Source organism: Amborella trichopoda, chromosome 4, assembly GCF_054954075.1.
Source record: "Amborella trichopoda isolate Santa Cruz 75 chromosome 4, AtrichopodaSantaCruz75HAP2 v2.0, whole genome shotgun sequence".
NCBI classification, from domain to species: domain Eukaryota; kingdom Viridiplantae; phylum Streptophyta; class Magnoliopsida; order Amborellales; family Amborellaceae; genus Amborella; species Amborella trichopoda.
Window position 1 is genome coordinate 5496315 of NC_142339.1, and position 21197 is coordinate 5517511.

Here is a 21197-nt window from a genome sequence, read left to right on the forward strand (position 1 = left end):
TTATAATGTAGTACTATAGATGCCCTTCAAAAATCCATTGGAAAAGGTAGTTTTAATGTTGAAAAACCCTTTGATTGATCATCTCGACATCGAGACGTATGACTATGAAAAATAAAAAGATTTCAAGTCTAAAAAATAGTGCATTTTACAACATATTATTTACACCGTCCATTTTCAAGATTTTCATGTGCTTATAGATCTATTTGATTTTAACCATTTTTGAAATTTAAAATTTTATGATTAGATATAAAAATAGATTTTGAGATAATCCTAAGAACATTTTACATCAAAATTATATACCATGATAAAATTTGAAGGTGCACCTTACCTCTACACCTATGGATGCATCCTTATGCCTGAACCCATGTGTAATATTATTATATTATAAAAGTTCATGTCCGCATCAATAATTGATAATATGCATATTATCATACATATAAAATTTCATGTCCACGGCAGCAATTAATAATATACGTATTCAGATATTATATAGTATATAATATTTAAGGGAAAAGTTTATATAAGGTTGCAACCTTAAAATGTAGAATCACATGTGCACCTAAAAAATCTGTCGGAAATGTTGTTTTAATGTTGAAAAAACCTTCTTATCGATCATTTCAACGTGGAGGTGTATGAATATGAAAAAAAAAAAAGTTTGAGTCTTGGAAATAGTGCATCTTGCAATACATTATCTAGATCGTCCATTTTCAAGAATTTCATATATTTATAGGTCTACTTGATTTTAACTATTTTTGGAATTTAAAATTTTATGAAAATATATTTTAAGTTAATATTAAGATTTTTTAATAACAAAATTACATGTTATGATAAAATTTTAAGGTGCGCCTTGATTGGATTGTTTAAGGTTGCACCCTTATAGAAATCGCACCCAATATATAATTCTATGGAACCATGTTATATAATATATTATTATATAATATGATATAAAAGAAAGATTATTACATATTATCGATTTAATATATAGTAAATAGAAAAATTATTAGAAATATACTTTAATTTCTATCTAATTGGAAAAAAAACTCTCAACTTTCATAAATCTTATCCATACAAATTTTTTTTTCAATTTTGATAATTTTTTTTTTACCAAAATAGCTTTAACAGTAGTCGTATTACCGTGAATGCTTTATTATAAACTACCATAATGCGGTAGTCATTACGGTAAATTGACTACCATGAAGGCTATTTTGGTAAAAGAAATGTCAAAATTGAAGAAAAAAAAGGTATAGATGAGGTTTATGAAAGTTGAGAGTTTTTTTTAATTAAACGAAAATTAAAGTATAGCTATGATAATTTTCCTGTTAAATACTATATAATAATTACATATTATAGAAATATATTATTATCTTATATTAGTAAAAAAGAAGATAAAAATCATAATATAATATAATATAATGTAATTAAATGAAAAATTCAAAATTTTTAAAAAATAATGAAAAATTTAAAAAATAAAAAGTCATAAAAAAACGAAATGATTATATTATATAACATGGTTATTATATAACATATTCGGAATTATATAATATTAATATAGAATTATGTTGAACTATGTTATATAATATATTATTATATAATATAATATAAAAGAAATATTATTACATATTGTTCAATATATATATCATATATTATATAGTACATAGTATATATTATATAGTGTATATTATATATTATATATTAAATTATGTGCTAACTGTAAAAAAATAAAATAAAAAAATCACAATGTGCTCTTGGATAAAAATCAAACTAAGGTATTTTTTTTCCCTAAGAGATGATCAAAATTCAGCTCTCTCTCTCTCTCTATCTCTCTCTCTCTCTCTTTCAAAAGAATATATTTACTTCATTAATATATCAACAGTACATAACAAAACGAAAAAGGAAAAGAAAAAAAATTAAAGGAAAAGATCTTCAGAAATCAGCAATTTATCTATCAAAATCCCTAAATTAGCAAAAGACCATTCGCCATCGTATTTGTTTCCCTGTGGACATGCTGAAAATATATTGATATTTGACCCGTAATGTCCATTACTTCCATCCACTTACTTCTTAAATTTCATGGTGTACTAGATTCTTTCAAACACCGATTAATAATGTTCATAAATCTCCTTCAATTATACAGAGTTGGGTCCGAAAATGTTGAAATAGAATACCTTGGAGCACAGTCTCCATTTATGCAACATTTGCAGTCGCCACCCTGTATGGACCACCGTAGTATCAAAGTACTTCTCTATATGAATTTCTAATCACCCTCTGAAAACCAGCTGCACCCGAATTACCATGTAAGCTCCTATCAAAGTTCAACTTGATTGTACCCTGCACCGGTGGACACCAAATATATCTTGGTCAAACCTTGATTGACCTTTGGCTTATTAGATTTGTAATATTCACCGACACAACTGTCTCCGAGATCCCAAAACCCTCTGTAGTGATAGAGAACCAACTCCAAATATTATGAGTAATCCTTTTCTTCACCACATCCAACTCCATTGTTTTACCTTCAAAAACTCTATTATTTCTTTTCTTTCATATCTCCCAAATCTTATCTGCGTATATGGCAGGTTGTTTTCTATGGAAAAAGCTTACTGTATGATCAAATTTAGAATGTATTGTTTTTTGTTTAATCCAGAAGTTTTCGACTGCCATCTGCACATCATTTGGATTTTATAGAAAGAATGATATTTCCATCATTTTATTGCGAGCCATCACTTCAGTCTTGATGATCACTTGGTTTTGTATCCTACAAATTTGTTTCAATACAACTAGTTTGAAAAATAATTTTTATAGGATGTTTTTTGAGAAGGTGATAACTTGTATACCTTTCTAATGAAAAGAATAGCCTGCTTTTAGTCATTGAAAATCCCCGGAGTCTAACTTATATAGTCTCTTTCAAAAGTATAATTTCCTATGTAATTTCAAATAGAATCAAATAACGGGCACGTACTTCTGCTAGTGATTCTAATCTGTAAACCCTAAACCATAATCTAAACCCATATGAAGCTGATCCATGTTCTGTATCGCTATATAATGTATTATTTTCCCATAAATTATTTGTTATCCTATCCGGTGAAAATTGTTGTAAGCTTGTGAAGGACATACAGATATCTCGGGTCCACCCACAAAAGTATCACTTAGTGAAGCAAAAATTCGTCAGGTCAGGCCTACTTATTCAATTAATCCGATCTTTTCTATATATATATATATATATATATATATATAAAAAAAAGATGGGATTAGTCCACTAGCTCATATGAATATATGAACCCAACGGTCTAGATTGAATTTAAGCCGATCTGATGATTACGAATATCCGGTAGTGTTTGAATTTTATTATTTTTTCTACAGATCCAAATCACTTGAAATTTTAAAAGCGTGATCTTCTCATCAAGACGTACCTAATAAGAACATATAAAAAAAATTATTCATAAAAAAAAAAAGACCACAATACTCCCTAAAACTTTTCGGAGGTATTTTAGTCAATTTATTTTATGTAAAATATTTTTTGGATATTTTTTGAAGATTCAACTATTTTTGATGAAACACACCTAACGTTTTAACTGATTTGAATTTGTAGAAAAAAAAAAACTAAAATTCAAACACTACCAGACATCTGTTATCGTTAGATCAGTCTATAATCAATCTGGGACATTGGCTTCATATGTTCATATGAGCTAGTGGGTTAATCCCATCTTTTCTTTTATATATATATATATTTAATTTTATTAGATCAAAAGGTTAATACAACAAATGCAACATTAAAGCAAAACATGAGAGATTGCTAAGGAATCATGATATGCCCTTTCTTTGCTAGTTCACCAGCCATATAATTAGCTTCTCAAATTATGTTTCACAAATTATAGAATCTGTATACCCAGGATTTGATGGATGCAAATTATAGAATCTGTATACCCAGGATTTGATGGATGCATGACTGCTAATGCTAGGTCCCAAACCACCTTGGATGATTTTAGTTTGAGAGACAGAAGTGACGATTGTGACTTTACTATTGTTATAATCCTATGGGCCACCGTATTTTCTCTAAATGCTAAGTCTTCATCCCTGTTTTTTTGGATAGTTGAGCAGTAGGAATCGAACTTGCGATGTAGCGTTGTTAACGTTAAATCCTCGCACCAATAGGAAAAAACCCTCAAATTTCATATTGAAAAAAGCTTAAAAGGAGAATTTCAGTCATATTATAGCCTCAGGCCCCACTCTTTTTCCATTTGCTAAAAAATCCATGTATATGTGCTCTACGACCTTGATATTCATGCGTCATAGGAAAATGCCTAAAAAAATAAGGGTATGTATAGGTGATAGTTAATGAGCAGACTTGTCTTAAATAAAATTAATGTACTCTATATAATATTATTTTGTTGACTATTTGGTACATGTCCTATATTATATATAATAACGTTTTCAATGATTTTTAGTTATTTTTCAGTTATTTCTAGCTAAAAACATGTGATTTTTAGTAAATTATTTTAAATAAAGTAAAAAACTTGTTTTCAAAAGGATAAAATAATGTGTAAAACTACTTATAAGTTTATCTTAGATGATTTTATAAGGGATACTGCAAAATAACAAATAATTCATTATTCTTCATCATCATCATTTGTTATCTTGATTAAGAAACAATGAATTATCAATGATAATGAATACTTCTAAATAAGCCCTAAAGCAATAAAATTGTGAAATAATGAGAATTAATGAAAGCTAAAGGTCTAAATAAGGGCCAGTCTCCTTCTATGAATCCATCTTAGAGATGAGTCTGGGATTGGAAATGCACCTTAAGTCACTTTAGATGTATTTCAGCTTTAGGTCAATGAATTTAGAGTTCAGAAAATAGTGCAGATATGTTAATATGTGAATAATTAAATTGAATAGTTGTGGAGGAAGCTGGATGCCACAATATTGGAACAATATGTTTTTCAATTAGTATAATAATGTCACACTAGCCCAACACTCGCAACAAAAGAGATAGAAGTAGAACAATTAAGATGAAATAGAAGAAAAACTTTCATTCAAAGATGAAAACTAGGGTACACAAAAGTATTACAAACTTGATACATTTGATCCAATTTTCCCATCACTCACATCTCTTTAAATAGATGTTCTTACAACCATATTTATTACAATTACTACCAACCACCTAGTAGTTTCATAATTTCTTATTACACAAAATTACAAATACAACTTTACTACTTTACTCAAAATAAAGTAAAATAAAAACTAATATGATTTGTAGAAAATACACTTTAACCATTTTAACACTCCCCTTAAAGTGATTTTTTAGAAAGAGACAACGTTTAGCTCTCAAGTGTGATGCGGTCATCTCCATTACTTTTTGAAATAAAAATCTGACCATTTGACAGGCCACCAAGGAGATTCTCAAACTCCACCAAGGATGATTGTGTAGCCCACCCTTGAATAGAAGCAACATAAGCAATACTTCCTTTTTAAGTCACGAGTGATACTTCGCTTCATTCGTTCCCCCAAAATAGGTTATTCCAGATCAATGAGAGATCTCCAACTAAATATTCTTGAGCTTTATAAGAAGAATTGAGAAATAGAAAGATCATTTTGAGTCGACTTCCCAACTCAACACTAAAACCAATCGACTTTCCACTTGAATTGATATTCAAAAAAACAATCTATCTTCTTTACCAAGGAAGTCAAGACAATATCACCACCACCTTTGTTGCTCCGATACCATGTGGAGAAAGTTGGATGCCACAATTTCGGAACAATCTGCTTCTCAATTAGTATAACCATGTCACACTAGCCTAAGACTCACAAGGAAAGGGATAGAAGAAAAGCAATCAAGATGAGGTGGAAGAAAAACTTTCATTTCAAGATATAAAATAGGGTATATAAAAGTATTACAAACTTGATACATATCCCAATTTCCCACAACATACTTTTATTTAAATAGAGGTTCTTACAACTATATAAAGTACAATAACTACTAACCACCTAGTAGTTCCATACCTTCTTATTACACAAAATTATAAATACAACCTTACTACATCAATTAAAATAAAATAAAAATTAATATGATTTCTAGAAAATACATTTTAACAATTTTAACAATAGTGACTAACAATCCAAAAATAAATTTTAAAACAATTTATTTTCAAAGTTCAAAATTCATTTTTTTTTTCAAATTCATGATCGTAATTATCATAATTATAAAAAAGAGACCACATTTGAATAGGTGCATCCACTTTTGCACCTAAAACCTATCTATAATAAAAAAAGAGTGTGATTTGTATAAGGCTGAGACCTCAAGCAATCAAAGTAAGGCACACCTTCAAATAGTGTTAAAAGATGTTTAAGTACTGGAAATTTTTCTAATGGCCCTAAAATTTATTTTAGGGAAAATTTCATATAGAACTTTGATTCCTCATATTATTTCATGGTAGTCCCTTCTTTCGTTTTTCAAGCCGCATAAGGAAACCCTTAAAGATTTCACCGCACCCCCTCATCTCTTATCTCTGTCTTTTATTGATTTTTGATCATGAAAATTAGCCCTAACAAATCTTTTTATACCATTTCAATCAAAAAACTTATTTAACTCTATTTTTCCCTTTCTACCCATTAAAATTTTTTTTGGGTTGAAATGGTATAAAAAGATTTTTTGGGGTTAATTTTTATGATCAAAAGTCAATAAAAGAGGGAGATAAGAGATAAAGGGGTATGATGAAATCTTTAGGGTTTCTTTATGTAGTTTGAAAGAAAAATGGAAGGAGGGTCTACCATGAAATAATATGAGGAATTAGGTTTCTATGCGAAATTTTTCTTTTTTTTTTTAATCTCTAATTATAAAATTTATATCCTAAAAATAGCGTAGATCGAACAGATCTATGAACACTTGAAAATTTTATGGTATAGAAAATGCATTACACGCTACATTGTTCTCAAAACATGAAATTAATTTTTTCTCATGTCCATATATCTTGAGGTTGAGATGATCTATTTGAGAATTTTTGGGCATCAAAACAACCTCTTCTAATGAATTTTTGAGGTGCGCCTTAATTGGATTGTTTAGGGCCTCACCTTAATATAAACCTTTTCTACATGGAAAAAGACATTGTATCACATCAGTTTTGTTTCGACTCCCTTGCAACCTTGGAAATTCAGTTCAAAACCATGGCTTAAAAAATAAAGGATAGAAATGAGTCACCTCTTAGGAATCTATTTTTGAGATGTTCTTTTGGACTTAATTTTTACTAACATGGGAACATGAATATGAAAAAAAATTAAACTTTGAAAATTAAAAATAATAATTCTATTGAGAAAATTTGGATTGTTAGTTTGAATTGTTTTAAGATGGACTGCCTATTTGCATCTGCATCCATCATTATGATGGATGCTTTATAGCTCGAGCACACCAAATGCAGAAATGCGGGCCTCGCTGCATGCAACAATTTTCCAAGCAAAAGACAAGCATTTGATAGTATCGCCACATAACCGGACATAATGAAAGACAGACATTTAAGGCCGGCCAAGATATGGCCAAAAGAGGGGTCTCTATTCAATCTCACAATATATATATTACAAAGATGAAACCAAGGTAAAAGATCTTAGCATATATACCTAAAGAGCTATGTGGTTTTTATGAGGCAAAAATGGCGACTAGAGCTGTACGCTTTGCCACCATACTTCTTCGAATCCTCACCTTTATTCTCCTTGCTATATCGGTAATCATCCTTGTAACTGACAAAGTCAAATTTTCAGATAAGTCGGAGGTCACCTTCAAAGACATTAAAGCTTATAGGTACTAATAATCTTCTTCTTAGAATAAACGATAGACTTAGTTTTTGTTTATGAATAAAGTTTAAATGAGGTGTTTTGAAGTAAGCTGTGCCTCAAAAATCCTTTAGAAGAAGTGTTTCATCTGGTGTTTGCAAAACCGGCCGGGTTACTTGGAACTACGTACTGGCCTTGGCCAGTTTTAGCCGGTTGGGTGGTCAATCCATAAACTTTAAAAGAAATTCAAAAAAATTATATAAAAAATTAAAATAAATTTGTTTGTAATAAGTTTTTTTAATGTTTTCTATTGTTTTTAAAAAGATTGGGAAGTATTTTGGCCATAAATACTTGTGTTTACATTTTTTCTATTTTTCTTAGATTATTTCTAAAACACCCTTAGAGGCACCAATTGATTTTTCAAAATCCATTTTTTACCGTTGTTTTAATCTCATTTTGGATGTATTTTGTCTAATTTTTTGAATTTGGATGTATTTTGTTGAATTATACCTTAAACATACTTTTCATATCTTTTGGGATTTTTTTAGATTCTTTTTAAATTTTTTTAACTCTTTTTAGCCCGACCGGGACCTACCCGATTAGGGCCGGTTACCTAGACCCTGCCCATGGCCGGTTTCCGTTCCTAGATCATGCTTTTTAACAGTGCTTTCCAATGTTAGAAAACCCTTTGAGTGATGTTCTCAACCTCGAAATATATGGATATTAAGAAAAAAAAGATCGCTAAGTGCTAAAAATAGTGCATCTTGTAACAAGTTATTTGGACAATGTATTTTCAAATTTTAAAGTATTTATAAATTTGTTGGATCTGTACCATTTTTAGATTTTTGAATTTTATAACTAGCTAGGTCTCTGAAACTGGAATTATATCTCCAAGCAAAATTTAGAGGTGTGTCTTACTTCTATAGTATAAACCACCCTTTGTTATTTATTTATGAGAAATTTTATTTTGTCTTCAGACGTGTGAGTCCACCTTGGCTTTTCATGGATTTAGGATATAGAACGTCCCAAATAAATAGGAATACATTTACGCAGCTCCCAAAATAGTCAGATTTGATGATCTATGAAGAACTAAAATTAACTGGTGCAAGAAAATTTTCAAGATAAACAACTTTTAAGGTTGATAATTTCATCTTTTTTTTTTTTTCGATCATGGTTCCTGTAAATTTTTTATCCAACATAGAGAGTCTCCATGATGAAGATTGGAAGGGAAGCGCATATGAATAGGGGTGTCGGCTGATGCACCAATATTTCCTATTTTATTAATTTATTTTATTTTTAATTAAGTCTCCAGATATTAGTAGCTAGTAAGGGTTATTGGTAAACAAAAAGTGGGTAGTAAGGGTTAATGTTATAGACCAAGACATTATATTTTGGAAGAAATTATTCTTGGTCTTCAAAAAATTCTTTGGATGACCTAACAATCAATTTTCATTTCTAATTATAAAATTTTAAACTTCAAAAATGGTTCAAATCAAGTAGATCTATAAATACATGAAAATCTTGAAAATGGGTGTTCCAAATAATGTGTTGCAAGATGTACTATTTTTGGGTCTCGAAATCTTTTTTATTTTCATGTTCATGCAGCTCAATGACGTGGTGATCAATTAGAGAATTTTCCAACATCAAAACAAGCTTTTCCAATGAATCTTTAAGTAAAGTTGCAACCTTATATAAATTATTTCCGGAGTCTTTTGGGTAACATAAATTTTCTTTGTATTTTTGTTTTGAAGGTACTTGCTCTCTGCAAGTGTAATTGGGTGTGCATACTCCCTAATTCAGATCCCCTTTGCGGTGTACTGGGTCAGCACCAGCAAAAGGTTGATACGTAACATCTGTCTCCCCTACTTCGACTTCTATGGTGACAAGGTCTCTCTCTCGGTCTCTATTCTTTGATACACACATGCACCTTGTTACATAGCAAACGTCTCTTCATTCAGGAATTTTAGTTGTAGATCTCTCATTTACATATTATTAAGATTTTATGTCACATGGTTATTAAAACTGGATCACACTTGTTGGTTTGACCAATTGAATTGCGGATTAGCATATTATTCCTATTTTTATTTTTTACTTTTTAAAATTCTAGTCCATCCCGTTCGACTGAGAGTTAATCAGTTTTGATTGAGCAAGTCCCTTATCGAGTGGATTGCCGTATGATTTTCTCACCCAACTTGTTTATCCAACTAAAGAGACTTCATGTCTTATGAATAGAACGCATGTTGGTCAAACCAGACCTGTCACTCACCCCAATCTTGCAGGGCCACCAGAAGCATTGCTTATTAGGATCAAAAGATAGTTGAACTGATTGGCACTAAAACTCAGCTTCATCAAATGAAGTAGGTTGTCCAAAAGGGTAGAGCTTAAGTGGGTCCGGTTGCAGCAATTATAATGTGCCTATCCTTCAAAAATTGTAGAGGGATTTGGATCCAACAAGTCTTATCATCTCTTGAACGCCACATTCATGAATATAAAAAAAATTCAGTTGGGAGTCTTAAAAACTAATCATCTTGTACTTTTATTTTTGGACTTTGAACATCAAATCTGTACTGTTTTTGGAGCTCCAAACATCTGAGGCGGAAATAGATTTGCAGTAATTTAGAACGTATTACGGTCCTAATACACTTTGCAGTCATTTAATATGCATTATGGTCCTAATACCCTTAGAAAACCAAGGTGGATACATGAGTCAGCAGACTCACCATAAACTTTCATTTCCAAAATCATTGAACTCTGTTTGAATTGCCTGGGTCTTGTTTAATCCGATCCATGGTCAAACTAGATCGCATCATTCGGGTTTCTGTGAACCACTTGATGTAGTGTATCAAAATCCTGATGCCCCTTGTGATGTTTTAGCTGAAACATTCATCTAAGTGCCCTAACCCATGTCATTTAAAGGTTCCAAATGATTTCATCTCAAACAAACCCTAGTGCAAATAAACTTTGATAGAGATCCTCAAGTTTAGCCAGTTTGGATGGACCAGTTAATGTAAGTCCCTTGCGCTGCCTCTGTTAGTTAAAAGTGTAGAAGTCGGAATTTTGTTCGACTCTTGCTAATTTGGAGTGAAATATCTTTTTTTGCCCAATTTACATGAGCACAGCCCATTATCTTGATTCCAAAGAAAACTTTCTTCAATGTCATCACGATTAGACCAGTCGCTGAAGCCATGAGGGTTTTAGTCCAATCAAAATCGGTTCAACTACCAATCGAATTGTTTGGACTAGATTTAAAAAATAATAATAGAAATAAGATATAACAGCTTAGAAATGTATAACTTATTAAAAATTTGCCTAACTTAACTAATCAAACATGGGTTTTGATAGGTTATCGATTAAACCAAGTTTTTATTTTGGACCATACTAGCCAAAGCAATGGGTGGTATAGTTTGACAGGTTCAATCACCGGTTTGGTATGGTCTTGAGAACTATGAATTTTTATCTTCTCTTTTTGTTTTTTTTAAGTCTTTATTACTAACCTTCAATAAAAAGAAGGTAGAGCGGCGGGCTTACATTAATTAGTAGTATTTCCAAACTGACCCTTTATCAATTGAGTTAGAAAATACTACATTGAAAGTAAAAGAAAGTGTTTTAAAGATAAGGAAGTCATACGAATTAAGATGAAATTGTTAGTGTTGTTCCTCAACCTCAAGATCTGAGCTCGCACCTCATATCTAAGGTTGCATCATGCTATCAGCTCTCTAAACACAAAGTCTCTCTCTCTTAAGTAATCTGGTTTTCTATCTCTACATTTTTTCATGTGTTTCTGGCTACAACCCTATGCCATTGACTGGCTTTGATACAACGGACAGACTCGATCTCTTCTTGGCTTGGCAAAACTCTCGCTCCTCCTCTCATGCTGCTCCTTGAGTTTGCTGGCAAGAAGCTTCTGGTACTTTGCTGCCTCAGCCTTGGCTTTTGGATATGCATGTCTTCATTCAATTCCTTAAAGTTGTTGCCCCTCTCTCTCTCTAAGAATTCGTTCCCATTGAGAGAGAGAGAGAGAGTCCTCTCATAGTTCGTTCCCAACAGATCTCACATAGTTCGCTTCCCAATAGATCCCACAAATTTGTTCTCTCCACAAGGAGATTTCGTAGTGTTGACGTGTGTGCAAAACTTTGGTATACTGATCCCTTGACTTTTAGCCCTTTACTTTTCACCTTGCACAAGATCCGTCTTGCACGACATCCCTGGCTCCATGTTTTTATTCGCGCTCTCTGATTTTGAACCCCTACCTACACACACCAGTATTTGTGATTTAGTTCGCACTTTTGTGATTTTTGTTTGCACGTGAGCCCTACCTGCACCCTCAACACCACTCGCCTCCACCGCATGAAAAGACTTCCCTTTTGCATAAAAACTTCAGCTCTCCTTTTCGTCTATGGTTGAATCGATCAACACTCTCAATTTAATGAGAGAAACTCATAGACTAAGGAAGCACTGTCAAAGACTTCCGAGTCGTGTTTCGACTATTTGCTGCGTCGTGTTTTGATTCTCTACCGAGTTGTGTTTCACCTCTCTGTCGAGTCGTGTGTCAACTCTTTGCAAAGCAACCTTTGTTTCTGTTCTGGCCTGCATTCTAGACTGCGAGTTGATGAATCTGTCTCGGACTACGAGTTGCTGAATCTATCTCGGATCCACACCAAGTTCTGTTGGCTCTTCCAAGTGTCATTCTGTGCTTGTTGTTCAAGCAATCTGAGCATGGAGACCACTGTTGACCACTGCTTCTATTGGTCACGCCATGCACGTGAAGACTTAAAGATCCAACTCGTTCATTGATGTAACTTATTGTTCAAACTCTAGCTGTTTTGTATCAAAGCATCTTGAGTTTGAGGGGAGTGTTAGCGTATGGATATGTATTGATATACATCATTATGAATACATATCAGTATGGATATGGGTATATATATATTTTAATAAGGTTAGGTGTCAATATATATCTCTACCTTGTTTAGTAATTATCAATAACTATTGGTGTCTATCCATAACTTTGAGGGGGAGTGTTAGCATATGGATATGTATTGATATACATCATTATGAATACATATCAGTATGGATATGTATATATATGGGTATATATATATCTTAATAAGGTTAGGTGTCAATATATATCTCTACCTTGGTTAGTAATTATCAATAACTATTGGTGTCTATCCATAACTATTAGTCGTATATTTATACGGGGCCTTGTATATTATTGATAAAATCAATAGAGAGAGAGTTCTCTGCAGTATTCTGAGTTTCTAATAGAAATCACTGCCTTGCAGGGCTAATTACCTCAACCAATAAGAAATTTTGTTCATATAAAGCTCCTCAATCCCAAAATTAAGTCTAAATATAATTGTGGTTTTGTAGATAATTGCTCTATTCTTAGCCTCGGCAGTAGGAGTAGGGTTCGGAGTAACAGTAGAACTGAAGAAACTCTTGGATGGTTTCATAGATTCCCTCAGATTTCTGGGTGAGGATCAATTTGCAAGTGAAGCTTCAAAGCTTGACAAGTTCTTCGACAAAGGCAATGTCTCAACTGGCTTTATCTTGCTCGCTTTCATTTGCATGGCCATATTATCCATTTTGTCATCGATTGGTCTAGCCAGGAGGATGGGGGCTTTGTTTGGGTGAGACATGGTATTTACATTTTTCTGGTCTAGCCTACCTTGCAATAACGAAGCCAACATTTATTTTCACATTCATCCATCTTGTATTTCACCTTTTTTTTTTTTTAGTTACACTAAAAATGAGTGATAGTTGTTGGCATTCTCTTTTGTTTTTGAGAAGTGAAGTTTGTAATATGTTAGTGTTTTGAGAGACAATATGTATATTTGTGTAATGTTTGTCCATTACCAATAGATTATTGAATATTTGTTTCTTACCCTTTCTTCTATGGGTGTAATTTGCATAAGGTTGCAACTTAAACAATCCATGGTGCACCTCTAAATTTTATTATAAATGTAATTTTGATATAAAAAATTCTTAGGATAGCTTGAGAATCTATTTTCATCTTTAATAATAAAATTTTAAACTCTAAAAATAGTTTAAATCAAGTAGATCTATAACCTATAAAAATATTGAAAATGTTTACTATTAAACTCTAAAAATGGTTTAAATCAAGTAGATCTATAAACATATAAAAATATTGAAAATGGACGGTCCAAATAATGTGTTGAAAGATGCACTATTTCGCAGACTTTATTTATTTATTTATTTTTTCATATTTATACACCTCGATATCGAGATGATCAATTAGAGGGTTTTTCAACCTCCAAACAACATTTTATGATGGATTTTTTAGGTACAACTTTAATTCTACATTTCTTATATAAACTTTTCCTTCTTTTAATCGTATCTATAGCACTAAACATGTCGTTGTGCTCTTTTTATTTTTCTCTACTACGGGTATTTCCTAGCATGGTTATGTTAAAAAACATAGCTTTATTTGACGTTCATATAAATCGGTATTTTGATACATCTCAACATTTGAGGGCACCTGGTATATACTAAGAATAATAAAAAAAATATTATTACTTTTAGTTGTGTTTATACACATGATTGAGCTCCTTTTCTGTGTCTTTAAGACCGATGTTTGCTAGGGTGATTATGCTGCGGTTAATTTCAATAACGATAAGTCTGTGTGATTGCAATACTTCATCTCATGTGCGGGCACATATCATATATAAAAATAATAAACAATATGAAGGATCTCATAGTAAGATTTGAACTCATGCTATTTTGGCATTACAGTCTTTTAATTTTAACAATTCCCTATCTACTTTTCATGTGGTATTAAAAGATAAAACTAGACAACATATACTAAAGAGGTTTGTATAAGGTGCCCCCTCATACCCTACTAGTAAAGTGCACTTCTAAATTTTGTTGGGAGATGTAGTTACTGGTGTTAGATGTCTTACGATTGCTTGAAAATAATTGTTCAACTTTACTTATGAAATTTAAAATTTATAAAATGATGCATATCAAAAGCAAATCTATAAACACTTGAAAATATTAAAAATTTTAAAAATAATACACATCAAGCAAATCTATAAACTCTTGAAAATCTTGAAAACAAACAATGCAAATAACTTGCTATAAAATGCACTATTTTTTTTCCTTTCTTTATATTCATACATATCAAGGTTGGGATGATCAATCAGAAGATTTTTAAACTTCATAATACTATTTTCTAGTAGATTTTTGAGGTGCACTTCTATAATATAAGATTGCAACCTCATATTAAAATTTTCTTTTTATTATTCAACATTTTATTCATAAATAATAATTAGACAAGAGTCCTAATGTAATTACCATTTTGTCTCAAGTATTGCATGAGACACTGATATCCGTGCTTCAAAAGTAAATGTATACAATGAGACCATTTACATTTAAGACATGGAGGTCACAATCATTATTGACAGTTTGATGTGAAATTAAGTGGTTGAAGATGTGTTATTGATGGGGTACAAAGTCCAAAATAAATTTTCTCAAATATTGTAATATACTTCAATCTATTAAATTTCACATCCAATGTTAAAAATATTCGTGACTTCCTTATATCAATAATAACTCGTCTCAGCACATCACCCGAACTTATAACCCCATTTTTGTTTGTTTTCTTCTTCTTTAATGTAGTAACTTTGTCATTATGAAGCAAGCTACTATACTCTTGTAGGCCTTTTCGTTTACTCAAAATCATGCTCAAGGATAGTTCATGTTACTTTTTTATGAGAAAGAACTGAGATTCGGACTTACAATATGTACCATGATTCGGACTTACCAACGGGCCAAGTCCGAGTCTAGGAGCACTTCCTAGAATGCAGACTGTCCATTTAATTTTGGATATTTCTTCCTCTTTTTCTATTTTTTTTAATACATTCACCAACGGTTGTAAATAGAATACGGCCTAGATGCGTGGACATGAGGAAAAATAGATTTGAAGTCTTGAAAATAGTGCATCTTGTAATGAATTTTTGAACCGTCAATTTTCAAGATTTACATGTATTCATAGATTTGCTTGATCTACATTATTTTTGAAATTTTAAATTTTATTATTAAATATGAAAACAAAGTTTCAAGCCATTACAAAGATTTGGACACTGTTTCTAAGCTGCCAGCCCGCATATGGTAGAAATACAGGCTTGGCAATAAATATATTTTAAATATAATTTGATACTAAGTTTTAGAGAATATATAATCTTTAACATGGAGATCACGAATATAATTTTTTTTTTGAAAACTAGAAATAATAATTATATTAAAAAAACATTTGGACTGTTAGTTATAATTGTTTTTAGATGGAACGCCTAATTGCATCCATCTTTAAGATGGATGCTATATACTTTTGGACCACATATTGTAGAAATGCGGTCCAGCCCGCATGGAAAAGTTTTCCCAAATATTTTTAGTATTAAATAATACTTTTGGACACTTTTTGAATGTGTGCCTTACTTTGATTGTTTAGGGCCTCAGCCTTATGCAAACCACTCCTATAGATGAAGGTCTTTTAATCGGATGATTTGTATGAGAGTGTAAATATATATCTTGGTCCTGCAAGAGCATAGTTTATGTATAAATCAAAATTTAAACCCTTGTTTCCACCTATACCTGCATGGTTTTGTTCTTATCGATACGAAGATTTGGCAAAGCAAATCTCAATTTAGTAATTAATCACGCTTATAACGACACCCTTTCTCACCCCCTCTGTGCTTTCCACCCCTCTCTAATTTAATTTCTCCAGCACTAACTGTGTGACCCCACCACGTCTCTCTCTCCTTTTAATCCTTCTCTCTCTCTCTAACAAGGCCCCACAACACTTAACCCCTCTCTCTCTACCAAATGGCCGGAAACTCATTTGCAGAGGCCGGAAGTCCGGCCTCAAAGAAGAGAAAGAGGCCAGAAAATAAGGTTTTCCGGTTCAAAACCTTCATGAGCCCTGGGATTCCGGCCAATTTTGTCGGTGATTTTCGCCGAAATATTGAGGTATTGCTTAGTTTTGGACGAAAGGAGACAGGGGAAAGAGGGGGCTCGCACGTGTGGTTGTTTGGGTTGGAGCCATACGATAGGGCGCCCGCACGTGTGTCTCTGATAGTGGTGGAGGAGGAGGTGGAGAGGTCGCTCAATCCCCATTGCGATCACTGCAAATTCGTAGGTAAATGCAACATATTTGCCTTGTTGTTTTTGTGTGCTATGGACGGTGTGGATTAGAGGACTATATGCTAGCCTTATATCTTTGCCGTCCGTATAAGGAGCTAATCTTGCTCTAATGTAGAATTACGGCGTCAGTACATTGCATGGTATTATTTACGGTGTAATGGGTTTCACACGTGGGAAAAATTTTATGAAAAAATGCATGTGTGCAATGAGAGAGGGATACGGAAAAAAGAGCCCGAGCTTAATTGGTCAGCGCTTGACAATTTGCAACGCTGTTTTAAGTTCAAAGGTAACAATTCTCTCCTCACTTACCCATAAAAATGAGAGAGATGGAGTTGAAAAGGGCAAGCTGCGTCGGCAGGCCTAAAAAGAGTAGGGCCTTGGCGACAATGTAGCCTGATGCCAGGTATGCGAAGCCTGGGCTGGTACTGCCTGACTTATTTATTTATTTCTTATCTTTGAGTCCAGGAAGCCCAGCCCAGATCGGGCCAAGGCTAGCCTTGTGTCAAGTTCTCCCTGGCCCTGTCAAAGCTGGGACAACTTTTGAGGGACATGAGCCAGACTCGCGCTATAGTGTCAGGGTCCAGTGAAGATAAGAAAGGGAGGATGTGTCGTAGCGTTCTAGCATGGCTACATATTCCTATCCCAAAAATAACATCACGAAACAACAAAAGAGAAATATCCGTTTATCCCTACCGTTATCGAATGGATGGTCAATGCCCTTAGTGTAGTTTCAAAAACAAAAAAAAAAAAATCAAGAAATTGTAGAAAAATTTGATACCTAATATTATCCCAGGACACAACTTTTATGTGGGCTCTAATGAACTAAAGGAGAAATTACAAATAAATTTTATTTTATTTTTTATATTTGAAAAATAGACTTATAACTTTCATATTTTATATTCAAGTCCCATTTGTTAGAATATAAAGTGTATTTTAATTTTTTCTTTTCTCTCTATCGAATTATGCTCAAATTTGGTATATACGTACTTCTTATTAATGTAAACTTATAAAAAATATTTTAAAAATAATGTAAAAGGGGTAATTCAATAATTTATTTATTTTAAATTAATTTTAAAAATATTTTTTACGAGTATGTAATGGTGAAAAATTATGAACATATCAAATTTGAGTTATATTTGATGTATTAAAAAGGAAATAAAATTGAATTATACTTTATGTTTTAAAAATGAGATTTAATTGTAAAATACGAAATGCATGAGACTATTTTTAAATATAAAAAATAAAATTATATCCATATGTAAATCTCGTTTATGGACCATAAAAAATAATTGGATGATACAGATATGAGGATCGGCACAAGAAGACGGGTGGGGCATATAACATTCCCTTGTTGCATGATTTAAGAGTTTATTTTGGTTGTTGTTTTTGTTTAGGATGGGGTAACCATCCAATCTCTAGCAAGAAATACCACTTCGTGGTGCCCTTCAAGGAAATCAGCACGTGCGATGATACTTTTATACAAACGTGTTTAAACACAAGAGAGCCATGTGGGACCCACCTAATGCATGGCGTGGTCCACTTGAATGGGTTTGGGCATTTGCTATGCCTAAATGGAAAAGAGATGGGCTCCGAATTTGTCTCAGGACACCAAATTATGGACTTCTGGGACAGGCTGTGCACAACTTTACGGATAAGGTCAGTCCAAATTTTCTGTTTCTTTTTTTTTGTTTTTTGTTTTTTGTTTTTTTTGTTTTTTTTTAAAGGAAAATGATCTTTACTTTTTCAGACACTTAAAGTTCGATGGATTTCAGCCCATGGTTCAGTTGAGAGTTGATTTTTTACCTTAAAGTTGTTGGTTCAAACTCTAGTTGCGTTGCTCATAACTCAAAATCATGCTTGTGACATTCGATATAGGCTGCGTTGTTAGGGAAGGGGCTGGGTCGTAGTAGTAGTACCCCTTTACGTAAAGTTTCGAATCGTGCTAATGCCACTCATTGATACTCTCTGGAGGGTACAAAAAAAGGGAAAAAGTTTATATAAAGCTGAGGCTTTAAACAATCAATTTACGGTGCATTTCAAAAGTTCATTAAAAGAGGTTATTTTGAAGCAAAAAGTCTTCAAATTGATCATTTCGACCTCAAGATGTATGGATACGAGAAAAAATAGATTTTAAGTCTTAGAAATAGTCCATCTTGTAATGTATTTTCAGACTGTCAATTTTCAAGATTTTCAAGTGTTCATGGATCTGCTCGATCTACACTACTTTCGAAGTTTTAAATTTTCTAATTAGAGATGAAAATAAATTTTCAGCCTATCACAAATATTTCCAGTATTGAAATAACATCTTTTGACAGTATCTGAAGGTGCGCTGATTGTTTCGAGCCTCAGCCTTGTACAAACCACACCTGAAAACAATGATATATCCATGAGAAAAGCATGTATATAAGGACTTTTAAATTGAAATTTCAATTATTTATTATTTATATTCATAAATCACCTTTTGATACAAGGATATCACAATTACTTATTACCATCCGATTTGAAATTTGATAGTTTAGGTGTGTCACAAAATTCAAGAAATTTTTTTTGAAGTTTGAGTTTGGTCAATAGAATAAATACAGCCATCCAATTTCATATCCAATAGTGAATATTAATTATGAGCACCTTGTACCAAAGGTAACTAGTCTCATTGCATATTATTCTTTATAGGAAATACTTTTCTTGCTAAAAATATTCCTGTAAAATGATTTTTTGTTATTTAGATGGCATTTGTATGGAACCATAGAAATACAGTTCTACTTATTTTTATTGAATGTCTCCATCAATGTTCGCAAAATCTAACTGGAACGGTTAACCAGACATAGGGCTGGGAGGGGTTAGAAGCCGAACCAGACTAACTGGGGCGGTTAACCGGACTAATCGGTTAAGTGTTTATATATATATATATATATATATATATATATATATTTGGCTGCTTTGCAGTCAGTGCGTATGAGAAATTGTTGATTGAGAATATCACTTTGAAATTTTATAACACAATGAACAATGGCTAATAATTCTTTTTTCACCATAGAATAGTTTTTCTGGGTTGGGTTCCAGGCTTTCGAGGTATACCTGAGTAGTTGTTCCTGATTATCAATGCGTTGTTTGAGAATACCACCCAAACCTATTTCTGAAGCATCACATTCTATTATCTTGAAAGCAGTAGGATGAGGAAGAGAAAGACAAACAATGTTTTGACCTTTTGTTTAATTAGTAGAACTGTTTTAGTATGGATATTTGTCCAAGGTGGATGATTCTTTTTTAATCTATCATGTAAAGGTTTCGCATCTATGACAAGATTAGGATAGAATTATCAAAATGTACCAATACACTTTGACTTTATTCATAAACCAAAATTAAAAGAAATTAATAATGTTAAAAGTCAGTTACAGAATAAAGAAAAATTTCTTTACACTTTAAAACAAGAAATTAAATATAAGTATATAGAAGAACAAATACAAGAACCTTTGATTCAACAAAAGATTCAATCAATTCAAAAACAAATAGAAACCTCTATATGTAGTGAACATCCCAATGCTTTTTGGGAAAGGAAAAAGCATAGTATTAGTCTACCATATGAACAAGGATATATATATATATATATATATATATTAATGGGTCAAAAACCTTCAAAACAATAAAAAAATAAAAAAACGAAAAACTTTAGATTAAATGTATAATATCTTATTGGCTGTGGTTTCCTATAACATCTTATTGGGTGTGGTTTCCATACAGTTGCAACCGTAACAATCCCACTACGGTGCACTTTCAAATTTTATCACAATATATAATTTTGATGTAAAATGTTCTTTAGATTATCTCAAAATTTATTTTTATATCTAATTATAAAATTTTGAATTTCAAAATAGTTAAAATCAAGTAAATCTATAAACATATGAAAATCTTGAAAACGGACGGTGTAGATAATATGTTGTAAAATGCACTATTTATGAGACTTAATTTTTCATGATCATACATCTCGATGTTGAGATGATAAATCAAAGGGTTTTTCAACATTAAAACTACATTTTCCTATGGACTTTTGAGGTGCATCCATAGTTCTACATTATAAGGTTGCATTCTTATATAAACTCTTTCCTATCTTATTACATACATTTATCTTACAAAAAAAAATTGAAACAACTTTTTATATAAAGTAATATTTGAATACTATGGCCCTGTACATGATCCTAAGCAGCTCACATAAATCTTTTTGTTTCTAGAATGAAATCTGATACTAAGTTTACAACACCTTACCACAAATGTATTACCCC

At 32.0% G+C, this 21197-nt stretch overlaps 1 protein-coding gene and 1 long non-coding RNA gene across 3 annotated transcripts; both read left to right on the top strand.

Annotated features, from left to right (window-relative positions):
• The first annotated feature begins 3916 nt into the window (after positions 1–3916).
• LOC105421049 (CASP-like protein 4D1) lies at positions 3917–13652 on the top strand. Of its 2 annotated transcripts, none has more exons than XM_088864518.1 (3): positions 3917–7789; positions 9513–9648; positions 13217–13652. In XM_088864518.1, exons 1-3 carry the CDS (start codon positions 7641–7643, stop codon positions 13364–13366), a joined length of 435 nt encoding a protein of 144 aa, XP_088720644.1. In that variant the 5' UTR covers positions 3917–7640; the 3' UTR covers positions 13367–13652. The 2 variants fall into 2 exon arrangements, with proteins under 2 accessions (XP_088720644.1, XP_011625256.1); XM_011626954.3 differs by having other exon boundaries at positions 3958–7789; positions 13132–13652.
• Positions 13653–16437: 2785 nt separating this feature from the next.
• On the top strand, positions 16438–18602 carry LOC148782219 (uncharacterized). Its single transcript, XR_016053904.1, has 2 exons — positions 16438–16915; positions 18315–18602. It is a non-coding gene; the product is annotated as an uncharacterized LOC148782219 (long non-coding RNA).
• Positions 18603–21197: the final 2595 nt, after the last annotated feature.